This window comes from Dermochelys coriacea, chromosome 9, assembly GCF_009764565.3.
Source record: "Dermochelys coriacea isolate rDerCor1 chromosome 9, rDerCor1.pri.v4, whole genome shotgun sequence".
Taxonomy (NCBI): Eukaryota; Metazoa; Chordata; order Testudines; family Dermochelyidae; genus Dermochelys; species Dermochelys coriacea.
In genome coordinates, this window is record NC_050076.1 from 48,144,489 (window position 1) to 48,170,502 (window position 26,014).

Consider the following 26,014-nt stretch of genomic DNA (forward strand, 5'->3'; position numbering starts at 1 on the left):
AGGCATGATCTATTTTGTGTATGTGTATTATATATAATGTGGCATACATAATTATGTCTGAGGTTTTATTTGCATGAGTTTGAGTTGGCTGCATGGCTCGCTCATGACTAGTAAAGCTATGAGTGAGTTAAGGAGATCATCCAAAATAAGTGTTGATAAATGTTTACTCTCAAACAATATATTTTGTGTATATTATATGTTACAGATGGAAAAAAAATTTTAAACCAATGTTTGAGAGATTTTAAAAGTTTATTGGGGCTATTATTTTGTGTCTCCACCTGTAAAGCCTTGGTATCTTAGTCACCATGAGTTCTTCTGTACAAGACTCTAGAGAGAGCCATAAAAACCTCCAAAACGGTCTGTAATGGGTTTTTTCTACATTAAATTGTCACAAATATAAAGTGTAATGTCCTCTCCATAGCTAGAAGAAAGTGCTGGATTCCTGTTGGAGAGGGGGTATTCCTCCCTTAGCAAGTACATAAACCTACCGTTTCTACTCCTGTAGGACCTGATTTTGATATGCTCCTCCAACTTTTGAGGCCTGGCCTATGCTTGAACATTTTATTGTAACTGATTCAGTTGGGGGTGTGTGTGTGTGTGTGTGTGTGTGTGTGTGTGTGTGTGTGTGTGTTTAACTAAAATAATTGTACAACCCCTAGTGTGGATGCAGTTATACTGATATAAAAGTGACTTGGGTCTTCTGCCTTCCTATATGGGAATAGCTTTGCAAGTATAAAGAACCTTTATATTGATATAACTGCTTCCACACTAAGACGTAGGCCAGGTCTGTACTAGGAGTCCTCTGCTGGTATACCTATTCCAGTATACTATACTGGTAAAGCATGCCTAGTGCAGTTAAAGCTTATACTGGCTAAAGTGCAGTTTTGCTGGTATAACTGTGTCCAAGAACTTCAACATAGCTGTGCTGGCAGGTTAGAGATCATGCCTGTTTCATGCCCTTGACTGACAGCTGTGCTAGCAGAAGTCTTTAGTCTACACTTGAACGTTTTACTAGTATAACTATTTCAGTTAAGAGTGTGGAGGTGGTGGTGGGTGTTTGGTTTTTGTTTGTTTGTTTTTAAACCAAAATAGTTATACCGCTAAAAAGCCCTAGTGTGGACACAGCTATTCCAATATAAAGGTGACTTACGACCATATAATTATTCTCCTGCCAATATGGGAATAGCTGTGCTTGCATAACTGCATCGACACTAGAGGATTATACAGCTTTAACTATATCGGTGTAGTTAAAGTGGTACAACTTTCTAGTGTAGACAAGGCCTTCAAGGGTGTTGGGAATCCTATATGTTCTCTTCAGTGATGAGGAGATTACTTGTAGTGATTCTTCATAGGTATCATACAGGATTAATGCTCATTGATCCATTTCCCTTACAATTTGGGGGTATGTTTTTAACTATTATTTTGAGATGCTTCTATATTACATATCTGGAAAATGTTAACTTTTTTTCCTGTTTTTATGATCTGCCTTTTAAGGGAGCTTTTGTTCCCGATGTAATTCAGGACCTGACTTGGAAGGTTCTAGAAGAAGCTGAGGCACTGGTGATTGGTCAGTATATGAGGGTGCCAAAGCCCTCTTGACTGCCAGTGCTTCATAATGCCAATAAACCTTAAAGCAAGAGGCGTTCTTGGCCTCTGTTGCTCTGTCAGCTTCAGACAGAAGAATTGCTTTTCTGTGTAATAGTTTAAAAAAGAATGATAGATAAGTAACTTTCTCTTGTGTGTAATGGACACATGGCTTTTACACTGTGAACCCTGACTTTTGAGTGCTAAGTATTTAACTGTTTTTTTTTTTTACATTTAATTTCTGTAGCTTAAAAACCAGCTTTGTCTTATACATTAGATCTGTTTAGAACAATGGTTTTCAACTAGGGTTATGTGTACCCCTGGGGATATGCATAGGTCTTCTAGGGGGTATGTCAACTCATCCCATTTCCGTAGTTTTATAACAGGCTCTAGAGTCCTACAGCAGGACTGGGCTCCTGTGGGTCCTACAGGACCCACTGCCACAACAGCGGGAGAGGGATAAAAATTCAACAAACCATGCGGGAGCAGGTGAGAGTGGACATTGGGGAGGGGCGGGGAAGCAGGATTTTTAAAATAGTCTTCCTGTGCCACAAACATGAATGCCCCAGCCAAAAGCCACTGCTCTCCAGCTCTGAAGGCAGCACAGAAGTAAGGATGGCACAGTATGGTATTGCCACCCTTTCTTTTGTGGTGCTGCTGACAGCGGCGCTGCCTTCAGAGCTGGGCAGCTGGAGAGTTTTTAAGTGAGGTGAAACTTGGTATGCAAGGCAAATCGGACTTCTGAATCATAGAATATGAGGGTTGGAAGTGACCTCAGGAGGTCATCTAGTTCAACTCCTTGCTCAAAGCAGGACCAATCCCCAATTTTTGCCCCAGATCCGTAAATGGCCCCCTCAAGGATTGAACTCACAACTCTGGGTGTAGCAGGCCAATGCTCAAACCACTGAGCTATCCCTCCCCGCCAAGTGGTACAGTAATCTGGAAAGTTTGAAACCCATTGCTTTAGAAGACGAGTGGGATGGTGACATCCAAATAGGCTACAACTTAATGCAGCTTTTCCAAAGCTCAACTGAGAGGTGAGGAAAGGGGTGAGAAAAATGCACTGAGAGTTCAGTGTTTTTGCTGTCCCCTATCTCTGTTCAACCCACCAAAAGTTACTGTAAATATTAAGTCTTGAGTTTCCTGATTTTTGCTAAAGTGAAAAATTCTTTAAAAGTTTAAAGCTATCTTTATACATTGTAAGGAGCTGTAGAAGGCTCACAGATTTGTTTAAAATTTGGATTATTGTCCTATGTGTTTGGCTAAGATGGTGGCTTTCAAACGTTTTCATACCAAGACCCCCTCTGCTGAGGTAATAGAACCTCCCATTACGAGTATGGAAAGTTCATAGCCCCCTAACGCTCGTTTGTGACCTTTGTTTTGAGAACCCATGTACTAAGACATTCACAATCTTTGTCCTTCATGTTTTCCCATCAGTAGCAGTAGTCATCTGTCTGGGATACCACATCGTGAGGATATTAAGAGGACAACAATCTGCTACAACCTTAGCATGCTCATAAATTTTTTCAATTCCCTATAGTGCTTTTTTTTTTTTTAAACCAAGTAAGGATTATTTTTATGCCAAGTTCAGAAGGCTTTTCTTGCTCTTTGAATTATTGGTGTACAAAAAAAGCTCAACATTCTGGATGTTTTTTTCACTCCAGTAAACAGCTGAAGGGATTTTCCCTCAAACTTTCTTCAGGGGAAATATCCATCTTTTGGCTGAGGCCGAACAAAGGAATTTCAGTCCATGGGTGAATTTCTCAGGGAGTTTGTAAGCATCTGAAAATAGGACTTTAAAGTCCTGATCTCACTTAATGTTTGAATTTTCTGACCTTTTGTATTTAACATCACTGTTCCTTTAACTTTGTTCTTGCATTTTATTTTAGGAGCAAAGAGATGTGCTAGTGCATTTAACTATTCTAATTACTTACAAAGGTACATTTGAACATGCAGCCTAAGGAGCAAACATTCAAATGATCACAGCAGGAACTCGTGTTTTGGTTCTTTTTATGCTAACCGTATCAATGTCTGAAGGAAATACACACTTCCACCAGACACTGGGGATCAGGGGGTGCTTGGGTAAGAGATTGGGGAGATCTTGGTGGAGTTCTTGGGAGAGGGGTAGTGCACTCACTTGTGGATTATTTTAACATACAGTCATTTGATTTGAATGTGATCTAATCAAAGCATGCATCTAAAGCAGTGGTTCTCAATTCTGATCCACCACTTGTTCAGGGAAAGCCCCTGGCACGCTGGGCCGGTTTGTTTACCTGCCGCGTCCGCAGGTTCAGTCGATCGCGGCTCCACTGGCCACGATTTGCTGCTCCAGGCCACTGGGGGCTGCAGGAAGGGCGGCCAGCACATCCCTCGGCCTGCGTTGCTTTCTGCAGCCCCCAGTGGCCTGAAGCGGCGAACTGCAGCAAGTGGGAGCCACGATCGGCCGAACCTGCAGATGCGGCAGGGAAACAAACCCGCCCAGCCCGCCAGGGGCTTTCTCTGAACAAGCGGTGGACTAGAGTTGAGAACCACTGATCTAAAGTGTGGAAGAGTCTCTTGTACTCCTCAGAACATGCAAAAGTTTACATAAACAGGATGGGAAGTTCTAGTGGAAAGACTACCATATCTGCTAAGCTCCCTCTGAGAGCACCATAACAATAGAAGGATGTGTGTTAGCCATTGAGCCTTTATATTGGCATTGGAAACACCCAGCAGATCTGATGGTCATCTTATTGACCCCTCTCCCCCCACCTACTTTCAAATTGTAGAATCCTGAAATTGCATGCTGTGGCAATGCCCCAGAGCGTGCACAATTTGAATAGAATGTGACATAATTACATGTTCATACGAACAGTCCTCCCATACACTGGGTAGTCCCCTTCCTCCCTATCCTTATTTCCTTCTAAGTTTAGATGGACCAGTCCGGCTTTGCCCAGCTGGTTTACATTGTTATTGAACATGTACTCCTAGATCATGGGTTCTCAACCTGAGTCACAACTCCCAGAGGTGTGACAAGCACGTCCAGAGCTAATACCCTCACTTTCTTTATGGCTAGACAGAATCATAGAATCAGAGTTGGAAGGGACCTCGGGAGGTTATCTAGTCCAATCACCTGCTCAAAGCAGTACCAATTCCCAACTGAATCATCCCAGCCAGGGCTTTGTCAAGCCTGACCTTAAAAACTTCTAAGGAAGGAGATTCCACCACCTCCCTAGGTAATCCGCTGCAGTGCTTCACCATCCTCCTAGTGAAAAAGTTTTTCCTAATATCCAACCTAAACCTCCCCCCCTGCAATTTTGAGTCCATTACTCCTTGTTCTATCATCTGCTACCACTGAGAACGGTCTAGATCCATTCTCTTTGGTACCCCCTTTCAGGTAGTTGAAAGCAGCTATCAAATCCCCCCTCATTCTTCTCTTCTGCAGACTAAACAATCCCAGTTCCCTCAGCCTCTCCTTATAAGTCATGTGCTCCAGCCCCCTAATAATTTTTGTTGCCCTCCACTGGACTCTTTCCAATTTTTCCACATCTTCCTTGTAGTGTGGTGCCCCAAACTGGACACAGTACTCTAGATGAGGCCTCACCAATGCTGAACAGAGGGGAATGATCACGTCCCTTGATCTGCTGGCAGTGCCCCTACTTATACAGCCCAAAATGCCGTTAGCCTTCTTGGCAAGGGTGGGGGCGTACCAAACCTTTTTTCTTCTATTATATACTTCCTTCCCAACTCTTTCATTCTATTTTCCTTACCTAATAGGCCTGGCTCCTTACTTCAAAGAATAGTAAAAGCTTTTCTGGCCTACCAACAATTGTTAGGGTGCAGAATGCAGCTTCATCGTGAAGATGTTGGTTCCTTATGACTTTAGATGGGGAGGCTGGAACAGAACTAATTTAGTTACTTTGTGGTCCTTGAGGCTGGCTTTGCACTAGCTATAAAGTCTCTACAGAACTCTGTCCCCTCTCACTTGAAGATCAGTGGAATGTCCAACAAGTTACAACACTTAATTATTTTGGGCTGAGGGTTGTCTAAACTGTTCGTTCACCATAAAATCATAAGCGTTTTTTAACCCATGTTTTGAAATAAGTTTTATTGGCCAAATGAATAATTTTGTCCTCCCAATAGATTACAAACAGCAGTATTTGTAATGAATAACTTATATACAACGCCTTCTTGCTGTAAGATTTTTTTTTGTACTGTCAGAGTGCAGAGAATTGCTATTAATGGTAATATTTGTTACATACACACTTTGCAGAGAGGAGACTTCTTGCATCTTTTTAAACAAAAATGGTAAGGTAACTGATTTGAAAATAAGCAGTTTTTCCTTGATTTTTAAATTTTATCAAGAGAATTTAATGTTGTGTATCGTTCCATTTCTTAGAAATGGAAGTGCTTTATTGGGGAGGAGCAACATAATCAATGCAAGTTTTCTTTCACCACCGTGACTATGCTCTTCAGTCCTGACCTAGAAGGGGGAAGGGAACATACATAGGAATGAAAAGATAGTTCAGGCTTCATGCCAAGGTAGTCCATGGTGCTTTGTTGATAATCCCAGCAGTGGCACGAGTTCTTGCGGCAAACTGAATGCTAGTGACTCTGCTGAGACAACCAATTCACATATTTTCAACTGAGCAGATATCCGATAGTAACTACTTCTGGTCACTACCAATCTGAACCAGTGACCTCTAGTGATGAAAGGCCATGTGTATCTCATTACCAGTCTCTTAAACAGACCACTCCTCTTGCAATTTTTTTCTTGCTTATCTCTTTTCCAGGAGCCATTCACTATAAAACTGTATGTTAGATTCACTTCATCTTAAAAAAAAAAAAAAAAAACAAAACACACCTCTCTGTTTTTAATGGTTGCGTATATCGCATAACCTTGATTCTGCATGGGATAAAGCAGGAGTAAATTCCAGTGTGTTGTCTGTGCTTGCAAGGTGCGTAGCCATTATCCATGATGCACAATACTGCAGAAACTATGTAGTAACACTTAAAATCCCTTGTGTTCTCTTGCACAGTCAGGCTTTAGGATTTACTATCTCTGGAGAAACTAGGGTATTGATGGAGCATATACGTGACCATGCTGCCCAGTCGCCTATAGAGAGGGACTGTTACTTTGAAAATTAAATATTTCTCAGCCTTATTATATAACCTTAAACCTTGGTCTTGTGTGTGTTGATATTCTCCATGACACAAGTCAGTGCCATTTGTAGCACAGCCCACTCACATCAGATAAATAATTATTGTGTAATGGGAATTCTATAAGTAGTCCTTGGGCATAGAATAATCTCATGAAGGTGTATTTTGTGTATGAAAGCAATAACTACTTTAACTGACACTTCAAAATAAAAGATATTGAAAAGGGGTCTATAACATCTCAAGGTTTTGGGGTTTGTTTTTTTTTAAAGGTTACAATACTCCAGTTACAGGGTAGCCTCTATGAATTAAAATATTTATTTAGAAAATTAAAATGTAAACTTGAAGCTATAATATTTATTAATATTGTAATATTTTTGAGTTGGGTGGCAAATGATTTTTCAGCTCCTCTCGTGATTTGCCCAAGGAACAGAGGCACATATTTATGATTTTTCTGCTACCATCTTACTAAACACAGGTGCTGTTACTTTCTTCCATGAGTCAACTTTTTCTGGTCGTATTTTAATTTGGGTTAGAGTAAGCATCCATAATGATATTGGTCTTCAGAAGTGGGAATGATGCTCAGCGACGTCTTCCTCCATTTATAGAATCAGTATATTAGCTATTTGATTTTTCAGAATAACACTGAAGGACAGATTCCTACAAGAGAAAAACCTAACAATTCTCTCTGCCTAGAGTCAGTGCATCTTTTCTGAAATCTTTAGATGACCTGTATCTGTAAAGTGTTTTCATCTAAGGCAGATTTCAGGTCTGCAGCTTTAGTTTCAAGATAGGACTTTTTCCCCAGTTAATTTTTATTTATGTATCCCTGCCACCTTATTTTAGTTACTTATTTTCCTATTTGTGGATATACAATCCCTCAAATATTAGGGATTGTCTTTTTTAGCTACTCTATCTGATTCCCTTAAAAAAAATTTCAGCACAGTTTCAGTTCATTGTCAGCACATTATCATGACTATGGATTTCTGAGATGGGAATCCTTTTTAAATCTATTTTTATGTTCTTGATGCATGACTAATACTATTCACAGTGGAGAAAAAATTGAATATTCCCCCATGTCCCTCAAGTAACTTCTTGCTGCATCACCTCAGCACAGTGAATGTTAATGCTTTGTCATATTTTTTATGTGATCATGCTAATTTATATAGCGATTCACCATTACAAAGAAGTAAAATACAGAATTCAGTGAATACAAGTTTGCCATACCAAGCAAGTTTGTTACAAAGCTGCCTCAGATCAGTTAGGTATTTTTGTAGTTTAATTTTTCCTTATTCAGTCTTTTATCTTGAGAAAATTTGTGACTAAATTAATTATGTAACAACTGTAGGGTGGGATTAAGCAGATGTTCAGTAATCTACACATTGGAGAAGTTACTAATATGTTTACACTATGCTGCTCTACTTAAGTGGTAGACTGTCCAAGGAACTTAATTTTCCTGATAGGTTCATCTGGATTACTGTTTTAAATTAAACTAACTATCCTCAGATCTTGACGGTGGTGCATCGGTGCATGAGGCCACTGTTTCAAAACTAGACTAAATATGATGGTGGGATGTTGCGGGAGGTAACAGGCAACAAAGATGTAGGACTACATGTTAAGTTATAGTGGTGGTGGGTGGCATGGAACACATGTTGTTTTTCATTATAAAAAATTATAAAGATCTATATTTTAAAAAGGGGCATTAAAGGGTTAGCATAGTGGATAGTTCATTGTTTGGTTTATGTATGAAATGACATAAAACATCAGTTCCTCTTGCAGGAAAAAGTTCTTGTAATCATGGTCTTCAGAGAAGTGGCTATATAGGAAGAAAATGGTTCTCTAAGATAGGAGAAGTGAGGACCCTGAGTAGTTACAGGCATAGTAGAATTCTCTTTCAGGGGCCTAAGCCAGCATTATACACTCAAAGCTGCCATTGACTCTTTTTTGGTTAACAAGGGAAGGATTAGGCTCCAGGGTATGTAATAGAACACCACAATCAAAGACGATAATAAACTGTTTCACCCCCACCAACCCCCCGCGCACACACCCAAAAAAACCCTTTAATTTCCTGTGATAGCTATAATTTTTTTGGTTGGTTTGGGTTTTTGTATTGGCCTAATGGTTCACGTGCTCTTGTCTTAGTACCATGGGTAAAATCAGAGTTTGAGTGCAACCTGGGGATTTCTGCTCCTGGGTTGGCAAGTGTTAGGAGCATTGTCAACGTGCTGAGGGCCCTCTTCCGATTTTTCACACATTTTTTGAGTAGTCCAGTGTACCTTACCAGGGAGTGTCTCCTCTTCTCCATGTCCTTAGCTGTATCCGTTCTGTATGTCTAGTACTAATGCACTTTATTAAGAGTACCAGATTCTCTGAAGGTGTTTTGTTTTTGTTTTTTCTAAATTTTTAAAATGTGCTTTCTAGATTCAGGAATCTGCTTTTGAGTATAATAACTAAACATTTTTGGTGGGAACATGACTCCACAAAAGTTTACTCTCTCAATAGACTTTAACTGCAGCAACTTCTCTTTCAAATGTTAGAAGGTATCATTCTGGTGATATATCTAGCGTATGTAATGACATCCAGGATTTTTGCCAGGCATTTCCTATATGGCAATGTGATTTAAAACCCATTTTCTACCTCTAGGCATAAATCTTTCATACATGTTCTAATTTAAATTCTAATTCTGATCCCTGCAAACAAGCACCAGATGCAGAGCCAGAACTGGAATGGACTCTCAGGATACTTTCCTGAACCTCCACGCCATCAGCTCTCCAAAAAATCACTACATACTACACAATCATGTGATACCATAGCGTGCAGTAACTGTACCAATATATGTTCAAAAACAGCATCTGTGTTCAAAGTACAGACTGAGTCATGGAGAGAAATTATACATTTCAATATTTCTGTTCCAAAATACTTTACACTTCGGCCTGGGCTACACTGGGCGGGCAGGGGGTGGTGGGTTTTGAACTAAGATAAGCAACTTCAGCTACGCTATTCACGTAACTGAAGTCGAAGTATCTTAGTTTAACTTACCTGGCCGTCCTCACGGCAGCGAGTTGACTGTGGTGGCTCTCCTGTCGACTCCACTTACTCCTCCTCCCGAGGTGGAGTACAGGCGTTGATTCAGGGATCGACTTATCACGTCTAGACGAGATGTGATGAATCAGTCCCCAATAGATCGATCACTACCCGCTGATCCGACGGGTAGTGAAGACGTACCCTTCACGTCCTACATTTTGCCATTTAAATGTCTTTAAATCAATAAACCAAACAAAACACACACACAAACCCACCCACCACTCCACACCACCACCTTCTGTTAAACATAGAATAATTATTTTATAAACATTCAATATATCCCTCCCCATTATGCTGTTGTACAACGTATTTAATTATTTTTACACCATCTCTGGCAGATAAATACATATAATAATCTTGAATATCAGCTGCAATGGTGCCCCCAACTCTGTTCTTTATAACTTATTCCACTGCTTAATTTTTCTTAGGAGAATGAGTATTGTCCCTGCGGCATTTTAAGCCAGTACTACTTATTCTAGCCACATTGGATAGTGAGAATAATGTACCACTTTTTTCAACCATCCGCTTATCTCCATGATTCTGTTTCTTACTTAGTTTGCCTTCAGTGTTTACCAAATTATCATGATTACCTAATCTCAACAGTAATTTCCTTCATATTTTGGCTCAGGTTTCCAATGCTTTTTAATGAGCCACTTGTTGTCTGAGTCATTATGGCTGAGGTTGATAGTGACACATGGGTCCTTTTCTTCAGTCTGTGATAGCCAAACTGCATTACTTTGATTTTTGCTTCTTCCCCTTTCCTTACTGTGAAGGATGAATGTTCATGCAATGTTTATTCTAAAAGAAACGACTGTTGTGATTTTTCCCTCCTTTAAACTCATCTTTTTGAACATAAAATTTCAAACTTACAATTTCAATGGAATTGTTTAGACAGAAGCACATTGGCTGTCAAAGAAAATGATTTTTTGCAGTTTCTTGTTCAGGAAGAAGGGAATCTGTGTCTGAATAACTGGCTTCATCTTAGTCAATAATGACGAACTGGACTGATTCCTCTTTCCACTTTGAACAGGTAGACAGGCCATTCATTTCAAAACTTTTCTTCCCTGATGAGAGAAGATCCCACATGCTCTGTAGTGTGACTGTTCCAGTCTAATTCTTTTTTATCTATCTGAATTATTTTACTAAAAATTTAGTGATTAAAAAAAACAAAGAATACGAATTGTATACATTTGACGATGTGAAACCCAAAGGACGAAGGGTCCAGCAATATTAGGTCAAGGAGGACTACGGATTGTCAATGTGATGAGCACAAACTCTCTATGTAATTAGGGGTACATACCCTTTTTTGGGTCCTTCATTAGACCTGTGGCCTACATGAATCAGCACTCATGACAATATGGATGAAAAAAAAAAAAGGAATACTTGAACTACTGGACAACTGTGCTAAGGAGTTAATGTCCAAAGGCTTCTGCAGCTGTTATGTATGAGCTGTAGTTCTTAGAAAATTATATAATGACCTCCATGTTGCAGTGTAGCAGATGTCTGCTACAGTAGCTATTTCCCGTCTGGCCCAGTAGCTATGCCACTGTATGTGTCTTCAGACCTGAAAGGGTTAGCCTGGATCCACTGAACAATGGGAGAACTAGAAGCCTGCCCCTTTGCACTATTAGGTTGTATTCTCTATAACACCTAAGAATGTCTAGCCTGTGGAGAGCTCTCTCCTTAACTGAGGATGATGGAGGGAGGATAAATTTCTTGGATGTTACAGAAGTGGAAGATTTCTTTTTGGGAGAATCTGGAAATTGTCTAGAGGAGTGCCTTGATCATTGGATGATGAAAAGTGACTATCAAGCAGGGATCAAAGTTCTCCAGTCCTACCAGATTCAGTAACTACCAGGAAGGCCAGCCATCTTAAAGGACTGAATGTCTAAAGGAGTTTCAGTCAGGAGGAAGTAAAGAGTCTTTAAGATAAATCTGAGGATCTGTGAGAGGGGCAGACTAGCTTTCTGTATGTGGACTTTGGCATTCCAGTATCTGGAAATCATAAAACTAGTTCTAGATGAAAACATCCTACCAATCCCTAAATGGCTTCTCCTGCTGATATCTAATATTTGGGAGTGCTGAGCACTAGATTTTTGTTAGCCTCAGCTGGGTTGAGTTTGGGGAGGCAAGCTGCCCACTTGAGATGCCTCTTTCAGTAGATTGCACAGATGTTCAGAATATGTCCTTTTGTGCTTTGCTGAGTTCCTCAGGTAAGGTTGATATTCCCAGCAGAGATCCACTAGGCTCTCTCAGCTTGATTCCCATTTGATGGGGCTCATATACCACTCTCAGTTGATTCTATAGATCCTCATAATATGATTAACCTCTTATTTCTAATGTGGTTTGATCAGTAGTGAAATAGTTAACAAAGTTTAAATTATCTATGCTTCAGTATTGATACCTCATTGAGAACAATAAAAGACAGTTGTTTCATGCTGTCTGCAGATTCAGGCAGATGTCAGCACATTTATTTACATTTGGATAATATTTTGTAAGTTATCTTTACAATCACAATGGCTCCATTTACTGTGAACTGCATTGGATCCCGTCCTGATAACTCATCTGATCTAACTTGTGGTGGTTTTCCACCCTGGGATACTTTCTCCAAGTTGATCCTCCCTAGTCTACAAGATTTGCTTTTGTTTCTGGGTAAGTGGACTGGGTGATCAAGATGATGCCTCCTTTTGTCCCAGTGAAAGATAAATGAGAAAAGTAGAGGTCTATAGTGCATTCTGAACCAGAGAATTTGTTTGAAACTTATTAGCCCAAGTGAGGAAGAATCAAGCTGTCTGGATAGTCCTTCATAAAGGATGATCCTGTTAAATATTCTGGGTTGACTTGGGTGAGAGAGTATCTTGTGCAATCCATGAGTCAAACGCTATTCTTGCGTGTTATCTTCTGCTGTGGCCCAAGAAAGCTGTTTTCTGGGTTGATAGCTAACTTCAGCCTAGTCAGAGTGATGATAGCTGCTTATTCAGCACATTGATTAGTGAATAATACAGGTAACTAGAGTTCATAGATCCCTCAAAACTGCCACCAACCATCACCATAATCTTTAATGAATATTGTTGCAGAGGGTAAAGGGAAGGGAATTTATTCAAAATGACCATGTTTGGTGAATCTGACTTCTCTGGTTTTCATGGATAGATATGTGTTCTTTAGTCCACTGCCACTAGGAACGATCACCACTTCTTAGATAATATCATTGGTCTAAAGGAGTCCATCCTAAATTCTTGTGCTCTCTGGCAAGCTGGTCCTAAATTCTACAGCAAGCCCTCTGATTTCTCTCCTCTTCACCCTTCTCCCCCCTTCATTTCTCTGCTAGAGTCAAACTAAATTCAATGGCAGTTTCAAGTAAATTCAAAAACCGTTTTCTTTTGTTTTAAACTTACATAGTACAGTCTACGATATGCATTACATTATTTATTTTTCATATTACATTGAATACAAATCTCAATTTTTGCATGTTTTTCATTGCCACACAATTTTGTAATAATGCACAACTGCTCTGCTGAAGCTGTTGGATCAGAAAGCAGGAAGTTTTGGTAACCAGTGGTGATAGATGAGGACATTGACCAACATTTTAAAAATAGGTGCCTAAACTTAAGATCCTAGATTCATATGTACACACCTATTTGATGAGAGTTGCTAGATAATCAGTCCTTTTTATAATCAAGTCACTCATATAAGTGCTTAAATATGGGTATAGGAGCTTAACTTTAAGTTTTTTAACATTTTTTAACTTTTTAAACATTTTTTAAATGTTTTTTAACATTTTGGCCATTTACTGATTTTTGATTTATAATGTGTAAAAGGGGTGCTCCTGCTATGTTGGGGAACAGAAATGAAATATTGGTTATAAAATATGGGATTTCATTTTGACATTCCATTGAGATTAGTGGAGTCGGTTAATGTCTCTGAGAGCTTTTTTCAGGCTTTGTGCAGACTCAGAGTGGGCATTAATTTATTTTACATTTGATTCACATTTGGAAGGTTTGCTTTGCAACCACAAAGACTGGCAACCTTCAATTTTTTGTAATATAGAAGCTTTGAATGTTCACTTTTTAAAAAAATTAGCCAAATCCTGCTGCACAGCTTGATTCTGCACCTTCTTATGAAACCACAAGACATGGAAATCATAAGGCCCTACTGTTGATTGACAAAGTTACTATTCTTTCTATGTCTTTCAAATTATGTATCCTTCTATCTTAAAAAGACATCTTATCGTTGTTGTATAATTTCTTGGAAATGAGTTATGGAAGAACATAGAAGTTGTATACCTGATCAGACCAGTGGTCCATCTTGTGTAATGTTCTGTCTGTAGGCCTGATCCAGCATCCACTAAGAACAGTTGATTGATGTCAACAGTTGATGTCAGTGCATGCTAGATTAGGTCCTATGACAGTGGCCAGTATCGGATGTTTCCGAGGAATCTGTAAGCAGACTCATAAAAGACAATTATGGAATAATTTCCCTATAGGGAAAGCTGCTTCTTAACTTCTGTCAGGTGGTGTCTGGCTTATGTCCTGCTGCGGGAGGATTTATATACCTTATATCTGTTGTTTATTTAATGTTTCTTGTATAATGTTTAATTCTTATTTTACTTTTTCATGTAAATTACTGTTGTAAATAAACATTTTCTCTTCAATAAACAGTGAGCGTGTTGCTGCTTTAAAGGTACATTGGCTAACAGTAACCTGCATCAGGGAGGTGTGCTTAGCCATGAGTACTTAAACAGCTATTGGGGACCACAAAATGTGAGGTTAACTTCCTTTTTGTCAGGACCTAATTAGTACTTATAAATAGTAACAGATTCTGCAATCAGAATTTTAGAAGATAATTGCGATAGAGCAGAATAGAATCTTGCTCTTCCATAAATATATTGACTCTGTAGTGTTAACAGTAAAGCAAGCAGGCATTTCTGGAAAACACCCAAGAAGCAGATAGGTTGAGTAAGAAGATGCCATTTTCACAAACGCTTTTAAACTATATCTTTTTTCCTCTGTACAGTCTGGCTGCTCTACTTCAGTGGCAATTCATTGGAACTGGAGCTGAGCTTCCTTTTTGTTTGATGATTATGAATAGGAAATACCGTGCACAATTCCATTATAGGAATTGACTGCCTCTGCTGTGTCATCTTGTGCACCCTGTACCATACTATTCTTTTACAAGTCATGGTAATGTAACTGAATTGTGCAGTAGGACATTAGTGCATCAATTTTGATTAAGTGGTTAAATTACAGTAGGATATCAGGAAATTCTACACTGTAAAAGGACAATAGACATAAATGGAAATATATTTGGTCATAAATTGATACTACTGACGCATTGAATTATGAGTACTGATGATCATTCTGAATGTATGACTTAATTATATTTTTAATTAGAAAAACTGAACCATACATATCACATTATTGATGTACCATTCTCGTTACTTTGAGAACAATTATTCCATGTCTTACTAATGAAATTTCAATTACTTCTCTACTTCTGTTGCACTGTCTGTCTGTTGTCCATCTTAACTATTTATTCACAGATGTAGTTTTATAATATATATTCTAGATTCAGCATTTCTCAAATATGGCCACCAGGGGGCTTTTCTTGCAGCCACAGCCTTCTGGGCTGTGATGGGGTAGGGGTGGGTGACAAAATAGTGCCCCCCTCCCCTCCTTGCTCCTGGATGCACAGCCTTGATGTTGATTGCTGGGACTGCCAGCAAGGGTTGGGCTCTGCCCCCCTCTAGAGACACCTGGGGCACAACACTGGAGGAGCAGGCAGCCAGTGAATTCCCCACCTTCCTGGGGCAGTGGGGCTCAGGCTTTGGGCCTCGGCTCTGGGGTGGTGGAGCAGCAGGTTCCGGCCAAGGGACTTCTGGCTCTAGCTCTGGACTCTGGCTGTGTGGTGGCAGGCCCCAGGCTCTGGCCATGGGGCTTCAGGCGCCAGCCCCTTGCTGCCTCCCACCAACCCCCATTGCTCTTGGCCCCTGCTGCCTCCCCTAACGCCCTCATCCAGAGCTTAATTTGTCCCCAGGCTTGGCAGAGCTGAGTAAGTCGGCTGTAAAAAGTTATATTTACATGTTTGTTAATATCACTTTTCACAACAGACTTACTAAAAAGGAATAAATAAATTACAATGATTTGGATGTCTATGTGCATATTTATTAGTTTTTTCCTAAGGCTAATTAAGTATTTTAGGGGAAAGTGTGAGAGCAGCCACCAGCAAGAATTGGTGTCCGCACTGTAAGGCCACCAAAAAATTTGTCCTGAGAACTCCTGTGCTAGAGCGTCAGAATCTCATCACATTCTAATCTGTCCCCCATATTAGGCCAGTGGGAGTAATGAGCATCTAGGATAAGCTATAGATCGATGGAAAAGTACCTGTGTCTAAAGTGAAATGATAGGTGTGCCTTTATCTTCTATGGCTGGTGCTAAAATTGAACAGAAGAATTTTCATCAAGCTCTAAAATATTCAATGCTTAACACATTAATTTCTTCCTGTTAACTTTTCCTCTTACTGGAAAAAGAGAGTATTTACCTCCACTGAAGCACTGCTCTAGAGCATCACTTTAGAAAACTGAGTTTCTGTGGATGATGGCACATATCTGAAATGATAGATATTTTAAATCTCTGGTAACTTCTTTGTCCCTGTTCAAAGCAGGATAGCACTGGCATTGAATTATGTACCTCTGTAGAGGCTACAATCTTGTAAAGTACTTAAGTACCCACTTAACATTAAATATGTGAGCAGTCCCATTATGGTTAAGAACATGTTTAAGTGTTTTGTTGGAGACTGGACAGCAATTGGCAGGGTTGAACCCTATGCAGAGCTCAATCCTGCCAGTTACTAAGTGACTCATTGTTCCACGACTATATCTGGATTTTCTTTTTTCACTCCAGTCATATATGTATAGAACGTTTTATAGAAAACGTTGCCAAATATTTGAGTAGTTTATTATTCCAGTTTGAAAAAAGGGTCCCAATGACTGTTCCATTGCTAATAACCATATATGCTATACGTATATCTCATCATAGTCTTCACAAATTGTAAATCTCACATCCGCAACAGCCATAAACTTTAATTTCTGTGCTGCTGAAGGGGAAGCCATCTCTGAGATGTACAGAATATTAAAAAGATTTGCAGGACTATTTAGCTCCTGTAATAAAACCAGTGTGTTTCTTATGATGACCAAAAGGCCAGTGCAAATTCCATGACAATAGAATGCTGTATGCCGCTGTTAGGATTTTTGTACAGGGCATCAGCACTTGGGAATAGGATGTGCAAATTCTAAACTGAATTACAGAAACACTGAATTTTTATGATGTTTTATTTCTCACCTTTGTCATGATTAGATCATCCTCTCCAGTAGTCTGGGGTCAGGGCAACATCCCTTCTATCAAGATAGACATGTTTCACTAATGTTCATTAACATTTTTTATCAATATTTCATAGCTCAAAAATATACAATTTATGGGAAAAAAACCCCATCCTTTGTAACAGCTTTCAACCTGGAAAGAAAATTTACCACAATTGTAAATTCCTGAAAAATGGTACTTTTAGTAGAAGTGTAGACCAAAGCTAGCATCAGGAAAGTGACATTGATATGTTAAAATAGCGATGATACAAGAAACATTCACCATTGACAAATAAATGCTCTAGCAAACTGCCTGGACGTCAGGATTTGTGTGCACAAGTGTGTAGACCTCACATCCAGGGAAGGATGCCATGGGCAAATTTAAAAAAAATAAAAATCCTTTATCAGGTCGGCAAGATCTGGAGATGCTTTGGAGGCAATATTCTTAACCCATTCAAGGTGGAAAAGGGATATTTCCTGTTGCTCTCTATGCACCTCCTTCCAGACTTTAAAAGAAACTGTGCTGAATGGCTGCAAAAGGAAGATTTCTGCAATTTGGAGCCTTTGAACAGAGGGAAGTGAAGAGTTGAAAATGGAGGGAAGCACAGACACACTTCCCAAGAGGAGGGTCATTCATAGAACGTAATGGGTGCAATAGAGAGAGAGAGAGCGACTTTTTTTAATTCCTGGAATTAAAAGATTCTCACCCCTCACTGATTTGATACCATCAATCAATGTTACCAAACAATAAATGTCTGTTCAGAATAGAGGGTTTTTGATAGATATGAGGTGCATTCTCTTGGTAACAAAACCCATAATCTTACTTGACAGTGTTGGGCTAATAAATTAAGGAGTAATCTCCAGGTTACAAAGGATAGTATCCTGAAAACCTCTAACAAGTGTGGTGTTAGTACAGTAAATCATCTTAGAATTCAGCTCCTCCAGCATTATGGTGCTTCTAACACTATGGAGACTATTTGTAAATTAAGTGTGAGGCAATGAAATCATACTGTGTGTGTTCATTTTCTTCTAAGAGATTTAGTTCTCTTGGGGATATCTGCTGCAAGGTGCTGACCAAGAGGTCTCAATTATCACTAATTTCAATGGGAATGGAGGACACTTGGTACCTTGCAAGATCGAGCTTTTGCAGAGTTACTATTTAAAGAAAAAACAAAATCCAAAACTTCTTTTAAAGTATAAACTAAATTATACTGTCTTGTGACAAATTTGTTCAGTTATGACAGTACTGAAATGTTGTTATTGAGTGTTCAATATTTACAATATATATGCAATATTGCATTTATTTTTATTATGATCATTAGTTATAAGCAATAAAATAAGTTGCTTCAGGAAAACATTCACTCCTATATACATAATTTTTTAAAAATTGAACTAAAATGTGGGGGGAGGGGAGAAATAGAAATATGTGCAAAAGTCATATGTATAAAGCTCTCAAGTGTAAAACATTTTTAAATGCATTTTTTTAAAGTTTGTGATGGGGGAATAGCAAACAATTGGTCACAGTAATAAACTGAAGGCAATATACATATTTCACATTTATAACTTGGATATATAAAGTAATACAAAATATATAGGCATATTATAGTTATAAAAGATGGGTAATACTCCATATGTTGGTATAATGTCCAGTAAGTCATATCTGCAAAAAAATGTCCAAAAGGGGTAGGAGAAATCACTAAATTTTCAATAATCACATTGGTGACGTGCTGTATTTGGCCAATCAGACACTACTGCAGTTAAGCCTATCTAGTTATAGTTTGTTGCGGTTTTCACCTTTTAAAAACACAATCCTAAAAGTGTAGTGGGTGGAAGAATGTTTAACAATCCAGTGTTTTAACTGGTGATCTAAGGCCTTTACTTCAATCAGCTATGAGTTATGGATCAGGCCTTTATTCCACTTGTAGAAAGAATTCTTATAGAAATAACTGCTTTGCACCTAGGCTTCTTTAGGGATTGACTAATGCTCAATATTTTTCACACAAAAAAAATATTAAATTTGAACAAGCTGTATCAGATTTTTGCCCTTGTAAAAACAGGTTTTAGACTATTTCATGTTCCCACACTAATTCATAACTTTAAGTGTGTTTGTCTTATACAAAGTTTTTTATTCTCCCTTTAGCAATTTTCAGATCATTTTGGCATATATTTTCTCCTTTTATTATGTAAATTTGTGTGTAAGTATATGAATATTAAATTTTGCAACACTTCTACCACATTAATTATGTATTTTTCTTTTTGAAGGAGGGTATATTTGTTAATGTTCCCTATTATATGTGTCAACATTTTTTGGGGAGGGGGGCAATTAAAGTCTGAAAGTATCCATCTTTTCCATAAAAGCACAATATATTAACACACTGAACCTCACCATGCAAGGATTTGAACAGGCTAACCAAGTCTAAAATCCTTCACAAGGTCTGTCTGTCCATCTTAGGTACCTATAGTATCTTAGTGCTTCACACTCTAATATAAAACTGTGCCTCACAGGGGTGTTGTGAAGGAAAGCACTATAATCCCCATTTTTTTTACAGATGGGGGACTGAGACACAGAGAGGATAAGTGACTTACCCAAGATCACATAGGCAGTCTGTGGCAGAGCAGGAACATGAACCCAGGTCTCCCCCAGTCCTAGGCCAGTACCCTAACCACTGGACTGTCTTTCAGTGTTTAAAATAAAAACACAGTTTTGTTCCACAACCCTCTGTTAGCACAGACAATAGGACATAAATCTCCCTATCAGCAGACTGAGGAAAACAGCAAGGTATGCCCTTATTCCCTGTAAAGGAGTCTGTCTCAATGACCCTGATCAGTTGTTTTACTGTTTGCATGCCACTCTTCTGAGTGATTAAGCTAGATTTTTGGCTTTTACATTTTTCTTTTAAAAACTTTCACTCCACCTCTCCCCAAATCAGTCTCATCTCTCAAGATTAGCTAGTTGCAAATATATGGCTGTCATAGCAAAAAGTTTATTTTTTCTCCTCACATTCATTGGTGCCAATCCTGGGAAAGTTGTAGCTAAGGGCGAATGGGGGGATCCCGTCGAACAGCTAGCTGGATTCCTCCAAAGTGTGACTTTGCTAATCAAGCAAGTAGCCTGCACTGAGAGTCTAAAAGATTATGCTCCTGAAGGTAGGGAGGTTGGGGCTATTTTGACTAGCCATTAAAAGTTTTTCCCAGTTATTCCTCTGGTCCAGGACATGTTGGGCATGGATTGGATTGCTTCCAACAAGAAACTGCAATCCCTTGGATCCTTCAAGTGGCTTTATGCCCTCTCAAGGGATAAGTCTGATGTGGTTCTCTTCGTCCCTAAGATTCTGACTTTCCTGTGATACTCCCAAACCATCTCTTCTTGAGGGCCAGTGCCTGTTGAATTGGCAGGACAAGCTACTCATATTAGAGTAGCATACTAGAATGTTTTGGGTTCTCTGTGGTACATGGCTTATATGGCCAGGACCTTAGTAAAATGATTACAGAAATTGGCGTCTAAGGAAGATTATTGAGGCTTGTTCCTTCTGTCAAGTAGCCTCTTTTTAAAGACTTATTTGTTGCATTATCCAGGCTTTTTCCCATAGTATGGCCATATGTTACCACCTTCCAGGTGTTGTGACTATGAACTTGAGCTGATGATCTTGCATCTAAAGCTGACTATGTCTGTGTGTCTTTGGAGGGAAATTTTTTTTGAAAATGGCTTAATGCATATGAAATCTTCAAAGAAAAGCCTGAATTTATTAGTCGCATATCCAGATTTCAGGATCCCAAGCCCTACTGATCAAAGAGAAAATAGCCCTTTGTCTCTTTTCAGTATTCCTACTTCACTCAGCTCTGGTCTACACTGGGCGGGGGGGGCGTCGAATAGCGTAGCTGAAGTTGGCGTATCTTCGGTTGACTTACCTGGCCATGAGGAGGGCAGCGAGTTGACTGCTGCTGCTCCCCCGTCAACTCCGCCTCTCGCGAGCTAGAGTTCCGGAGTCGACAGGGAGCGCGTTCAGGGATCGATTTATTGTGTCTAGATGAGATGTGATAAATCAATCCCCGATAGATTGATCACTACTCGCCAATCCGACGGGTAGTGAAGACCTGCCCTCAGTCTGGTTATTTTAGGAACAAGAGAGGCCAACCCAACTCTAGTCAAATTTGGAGCCACGCTGCATGTTTCTGCATTTTCTGGGTTCTGTGATGATGTATTTGAACTCATTGCTGTGAGCATGTTTTCATACAATACATGATCTTCCCAGCATTAACTATTCAGCAGTCATTACCTCGGTCCAAGTCTTTGTCCAGCCTATCCTTGCCTCTGGAGCTGAAGTCCTCTTTTATTCTGGTGGTTAAAGAATGAGACTATCCACCAAGGGTTACAGTGAGTTGCCTCAATTACCCAGAGCATACATCTGTCTGGGTGGCATGGCCCCTTTTGGCTACAATATAGTGTGGGCCTTCTGGGTTCTGACCTAGTGGACTGTTCCAGTTAAACCCTTGTTTAGAATGCAGTTCACCTGGGACCTAAGATCTAGACATAAAATATTCAAAGAGATGTTGCCTCATTTGCCTCTCCCAGCAGAATCAGGTGGGGAGGAAACCATCACCACAAGACTCCCCTCTGGTAGCAGGGGCAACTTGTCACCAGATTCTCAGCTCTGGCAGCTTGAGGACAGTGTTCTTGCTTGTGGCCCTATAAATTGTAAGGTCCATTCAGTCTGCTGGGAGAGTGAGGGAGGAGGGTCAGGCTCTTTCCTGCAGTGTTCCTTGTCTGGACAAGATAGTGATTAAAGCTGTTCCTCATTTCCTCCCCAGGGTGGTTTCCCCATTCCTCTTGAGTCAAGAAAATTTTCTCTGCCCATTCTGACAAGTTCCACAAAAATCAAAAAGTTCATACATCTGATGTGAGAATGGTTTACATATCTATCTCAGAATAATTGTAGAACTTAGAAAGTAAGTTGCTAGCTGCCTTCAGAAAGCACATGCTCACTTTTCCCCTAACTACCCAGATGCTCTCTCTTCTGGTATTGAACATTACTGTTGGCATGTCCACTAAGTGGGCTGACAGAGAGAGATATTGTAGAAAGAAATTATAATTCTTTCCTTTTTATTTTTTTCCTCCAAATTCCAATATTCCAACCCAGACACCTCACCATATTGCTGTGAATAACAGTTAAGAACATTTTCTTGTCTGATTTAAGAGTTAATATATTTCCTAAGCAATACAGATTCTCTAAATGAGCAAGGTCAGCCAATCTAATTATAGGGAAGTGATGGCATATGTTTTTCTTTTTTCCTATCTTCATTTGGTGCTAGGAAAATGTGGATTTGTTATCTGGGCTGGTGTAAGGGACGTTGACAAACCAAATTAACACGTTTTTAAAAAAAAAAAATCATCCTGGTCAGTCAGTCTGGTCTAATTTCTTTTGCCTATTATCATTTCCTCTGGAGGCTGGAACACTACTTCAGTAGTGGGTTGTTAATAGATAGCTTACATTCATATAGAGCCTTTATTATTAATAAAGTTGCAAAAGCAAAGTAATATGTAACCATGTACTTTGCGTTTACCACTACAAGGCAGACACTTCTGAGATGTTTAACATAACATTACACAATGGTTTAGGACCAAAGGCTAAAAATATGCCCAGTTGAAACTTCAGTTATTAAATAGATGGAATCTGCTTTGTGTTTTCTAATAAAGACTGTGAAAGCTGAGAAGGAACCTATTTCACGTGATTTGTAAGAAGGAGTGTAATGCAATACAGAAAACTAAAAATAGCACTGTCATTAAACAGCATTATGGACTTTAAGATAACGCCATGCTCTGTAGTGTTTTTTTTCATCCCATTATATATATTTTGGGCTAGACAGGATTTTAGTTCACAAGTTACATAAACTATTTTGTGAAATTTTCAGTTTTCTCTGAAATCCCTAAATGAGCAACTTTGTATTCCCAACAGGGCATGGGGCAGATGTGAAGTGTGTTGACTGGCATCCAACAAAGGGATTGGTTGTGTCAGGAAGCAAAGACAGCCAACAGCCTATCAAGTTTTGGGATCCAAAAACTGGCCAGAGTCTTGCCACGCTGTAAGTTATGACCTGAGGTTGTGCTCATGTCAGAAGAGGCAAAACTGCTTGGACTCTTGATTATTTTATTCTGTTTTCAGTTGCCCCCCTGTAGGACCAGGTCTCTTCAACCATACGTAACAGTTGCGATAGGGGCAGGCCATCTAGTCGGGTCAGGAAATCTAGAGGGTAGACATAATTTGATCTGAAGACCTTGTTTATCCCTTCCTGGTGTAGGTTGTCTTTCCACTTGTTCACAAGTCTCATGTCACCCGACTTCTCCTGAGATGCTGCTGGTACCTAGTTAAATTTATGCCTGATAAACCAGCAGAGGTTACTATCATCATAATAAGAAACATGTCTCTGTGTCTACCTCTAGGTCCTATGCGTACAGGGAGCAAAAGGCCAACCGTAAAACTTAGGCCCAGGCCCTCTGTAAAGAAGCACATAAGTTATTCTAGTGGGGATGTCTGACTTCTAGCCTGCTAGTTTTTTTTCTACCTCTGCTTCCAGACATGCTCATAAAAACACAGTGATGGAGGTAAAGTTGAACCTGAATGGGAACTGGCTGCTTACAGCATCTCGTGACCACCTCTGCAAGCTCTTTGACATCCGAAACCTGAAAGAAGAGCTCCAAGTTTTCAGGGGTCACAAGAAAGAGGCCACAGGTCAGAATGAACTCCATTTCATACTACCGTTGTTATGAGTGAATTGGGATTAAAGGCACACATTTTTAAGGCTTTGAGGTACAGTTTAACGTTCACTAGCGATTCCTGATTTTGAATTTTTGCATTTCAGCTGTGGCCTGGCACCCTGTTCATGAAGGGCTTTTTGCCAGTGGAGGGTCTGATGGTTCTTTGTTGTTCTGGCATGTTGGGTAAGTACCTTTTTCATCAACATGGAGCAATTTAGTTCACGCAGTGTTAGATATCATCATAGTAAACATAATTTATATTGTCACCACTTGAATCTCTGTTATTATATGTGCATATATAATACAGCCTTGCCTCACGTATATCTTTGGGTGCCTGAACATGGTAGTTTGCGAATATATTTCTACTTTTAATTTTTCCACAAAGATGCGTTTATGTGAAAATCTGTTTGTGGAGATATTAGTCTTGTACAGATACTAATCCTTATAAAAGAGTTTCCATTTCAGTATAATGAAGGTGGTAATGAAAGGGATGAAATTCCGGGCCTATCCTAAAGCATCTGGTGATGCTGTAACTATGGTTTTGTTTTTTTGTTGGTTTTGTTTTTGTTTTTGTTTTTTTTTTAAGTATTGGACATTGCTCCGTTGAGTGTCCCAGAACAGCAGATCTAAATGAGTGAAAAATAACTGAGGCCTAAAATGAGCATAGTATAGAAAGCCATGAGCAACTGAGTAGCAAAATAAATATTTTTTTTTTTAAATCCCTCATACTGGGTTTGTAGTAGGATATTCTTCTGTGTGATAACTGTGTAATGTTTCAGGGTGGAGAAAGAGGTTGGCGGAATGGAAATGGCTCATGAGGGAATGATCTGGAGTCTGGCTTGGCATCCTCTTGGACACATTCTCTGCTCAGGCTCAAATGACCATACCAGGTATTTTCAAGTATTTAAATAAAGATTTCAGGGGCACACATAGTTTTTAAAACTGGGGAAAAGCCTGAGATAGATTGGGGTTGTTCCTTCTATTGAACCAGCTAAGAAAGCAAAGATGCAGAGAAACTAAGGTGTTCTGTTTGGAAAAGCACTGACTTTTTTACAGCATAGGGTGGAATTAAAGTCTAGCCTCTCATTCCTCTTGGAGGAAACTTTAAAATTTGAGGTCCTACCAGATTTCCATGGTCACAAAAATCGTATGGAACTTTTGAGAGGTTTTTCTGTTGTCTTTGACAGAAAATATTTCTTCTTAAGGCTTCCTCAACACTTGCCCCATCCACTTGTCTTGTGCTAATCAGATGTCACCCTCCACCCCACAGGGGTGCTCATCTTCTAGGATGGAAACACTGTAAATGGTGTAACAGTTATATTTTATAAGCGGAGTGAATCTGCACAGAAGTGCATGTCACAAGAACGATAGCCCATCAGTACCTGCTAAGAATAGCAAGGGCTATTGAGAGACTGGACACAAGACTGCCCAGTCCTCTTCAATACAGAGAGTTCTTAAGTTCTCACAGCCACTATCTGTTAAGTGTTTTTGAACATATTGGAATGTGAGAATTAATCATACCTGACGTATAGGTCCAAATAGGAGCCTGATGAATAAGGCCTTGAAAATCTAAATCAAGATATTGTGATAAAATGCAAAAGTTGGAAGAGAGAATATGGCAACAAAAAATAATGAATCTTCCAACAGTTTCAACAGGTTAATATCACACTCTTATTTTATTTTGACAGCAAATTCTGGACTCGAAATCGGCCTGGAGATAAAATGAGAGATCGTTACAACCTGAACCTGCTGCCAGGAATGTCAGAGGATGGCGTGGAATATGGTAAGGCTATTGCCATGAATTCAGAAGAATGGAGGGTTGGTGTTGGGAGCAAGCCCAGATCACTTAGCTACAGATCTAATCCAGTTTCTGGGTGACATGATGAAATATAATAGCATTGATGACTGGGTAGATGAGGAATTTTTTAGTGGGATGCTCTCTCATTCTCCATTATATCTAGGTCCCCATTCCAACAATGAGGTCTCTTTGTTCTGCAGTTCCAGGAGGTAGAACCAGCTCTGTCAATCACAGGAAGGAGGTTTGGCTCCCCCTCTGGGAAACTCCCCAGTTTGTTCTGCTTCCTGAAAACTTCAGCATGTGA

At 39.5% G+C, this 26,014-nt stretch overlaps 1 protein-coding gene across 5 annotated transcripts in view; it reads left to right on the forward strand.

The window, feature by feature from the left end:
- Positions 1 to 26,014, forward strand: part of WDR33 (WD repeat domain 33) — a 102,812-nt gene that overhangs the window by 59,541 nt on the left and 17,257 nt on the right. For 4 of the 5 annotated variants that reach the window (XM_038415208.2, XM_043492981.1, XM_038415209.2 and 1 more), the window contains exons 8-12: positions 23,113 to 23,239; positions 23,732 to 23,886; positions 24,017 to 24,095; positions 24,692 to 24,802; positions 25,601 to 25,695. In XM_038415208.2, coding sequence (XP_038271136.1) covers positions 23,113 to 23,239; positions 23,732 to 23,886; positions 24,017 to 24,095; positions 24,692 to 24,802; positions 25,601 to 25,695 — 567 coding nt within the window. Of the gene's footprint in view, positions 1 to 17,566; positions 22,531 to 23,112; positions 23,240 to 23,731; positions 23,887 to 24,016; positions 24,096 to 24,691; positions 24,803 to 25,600; positions 25,696 to 26,014 lie in introns of those variants that run through there. The other variant, XM_043492982.1, reaches the window with a different exon arrangement.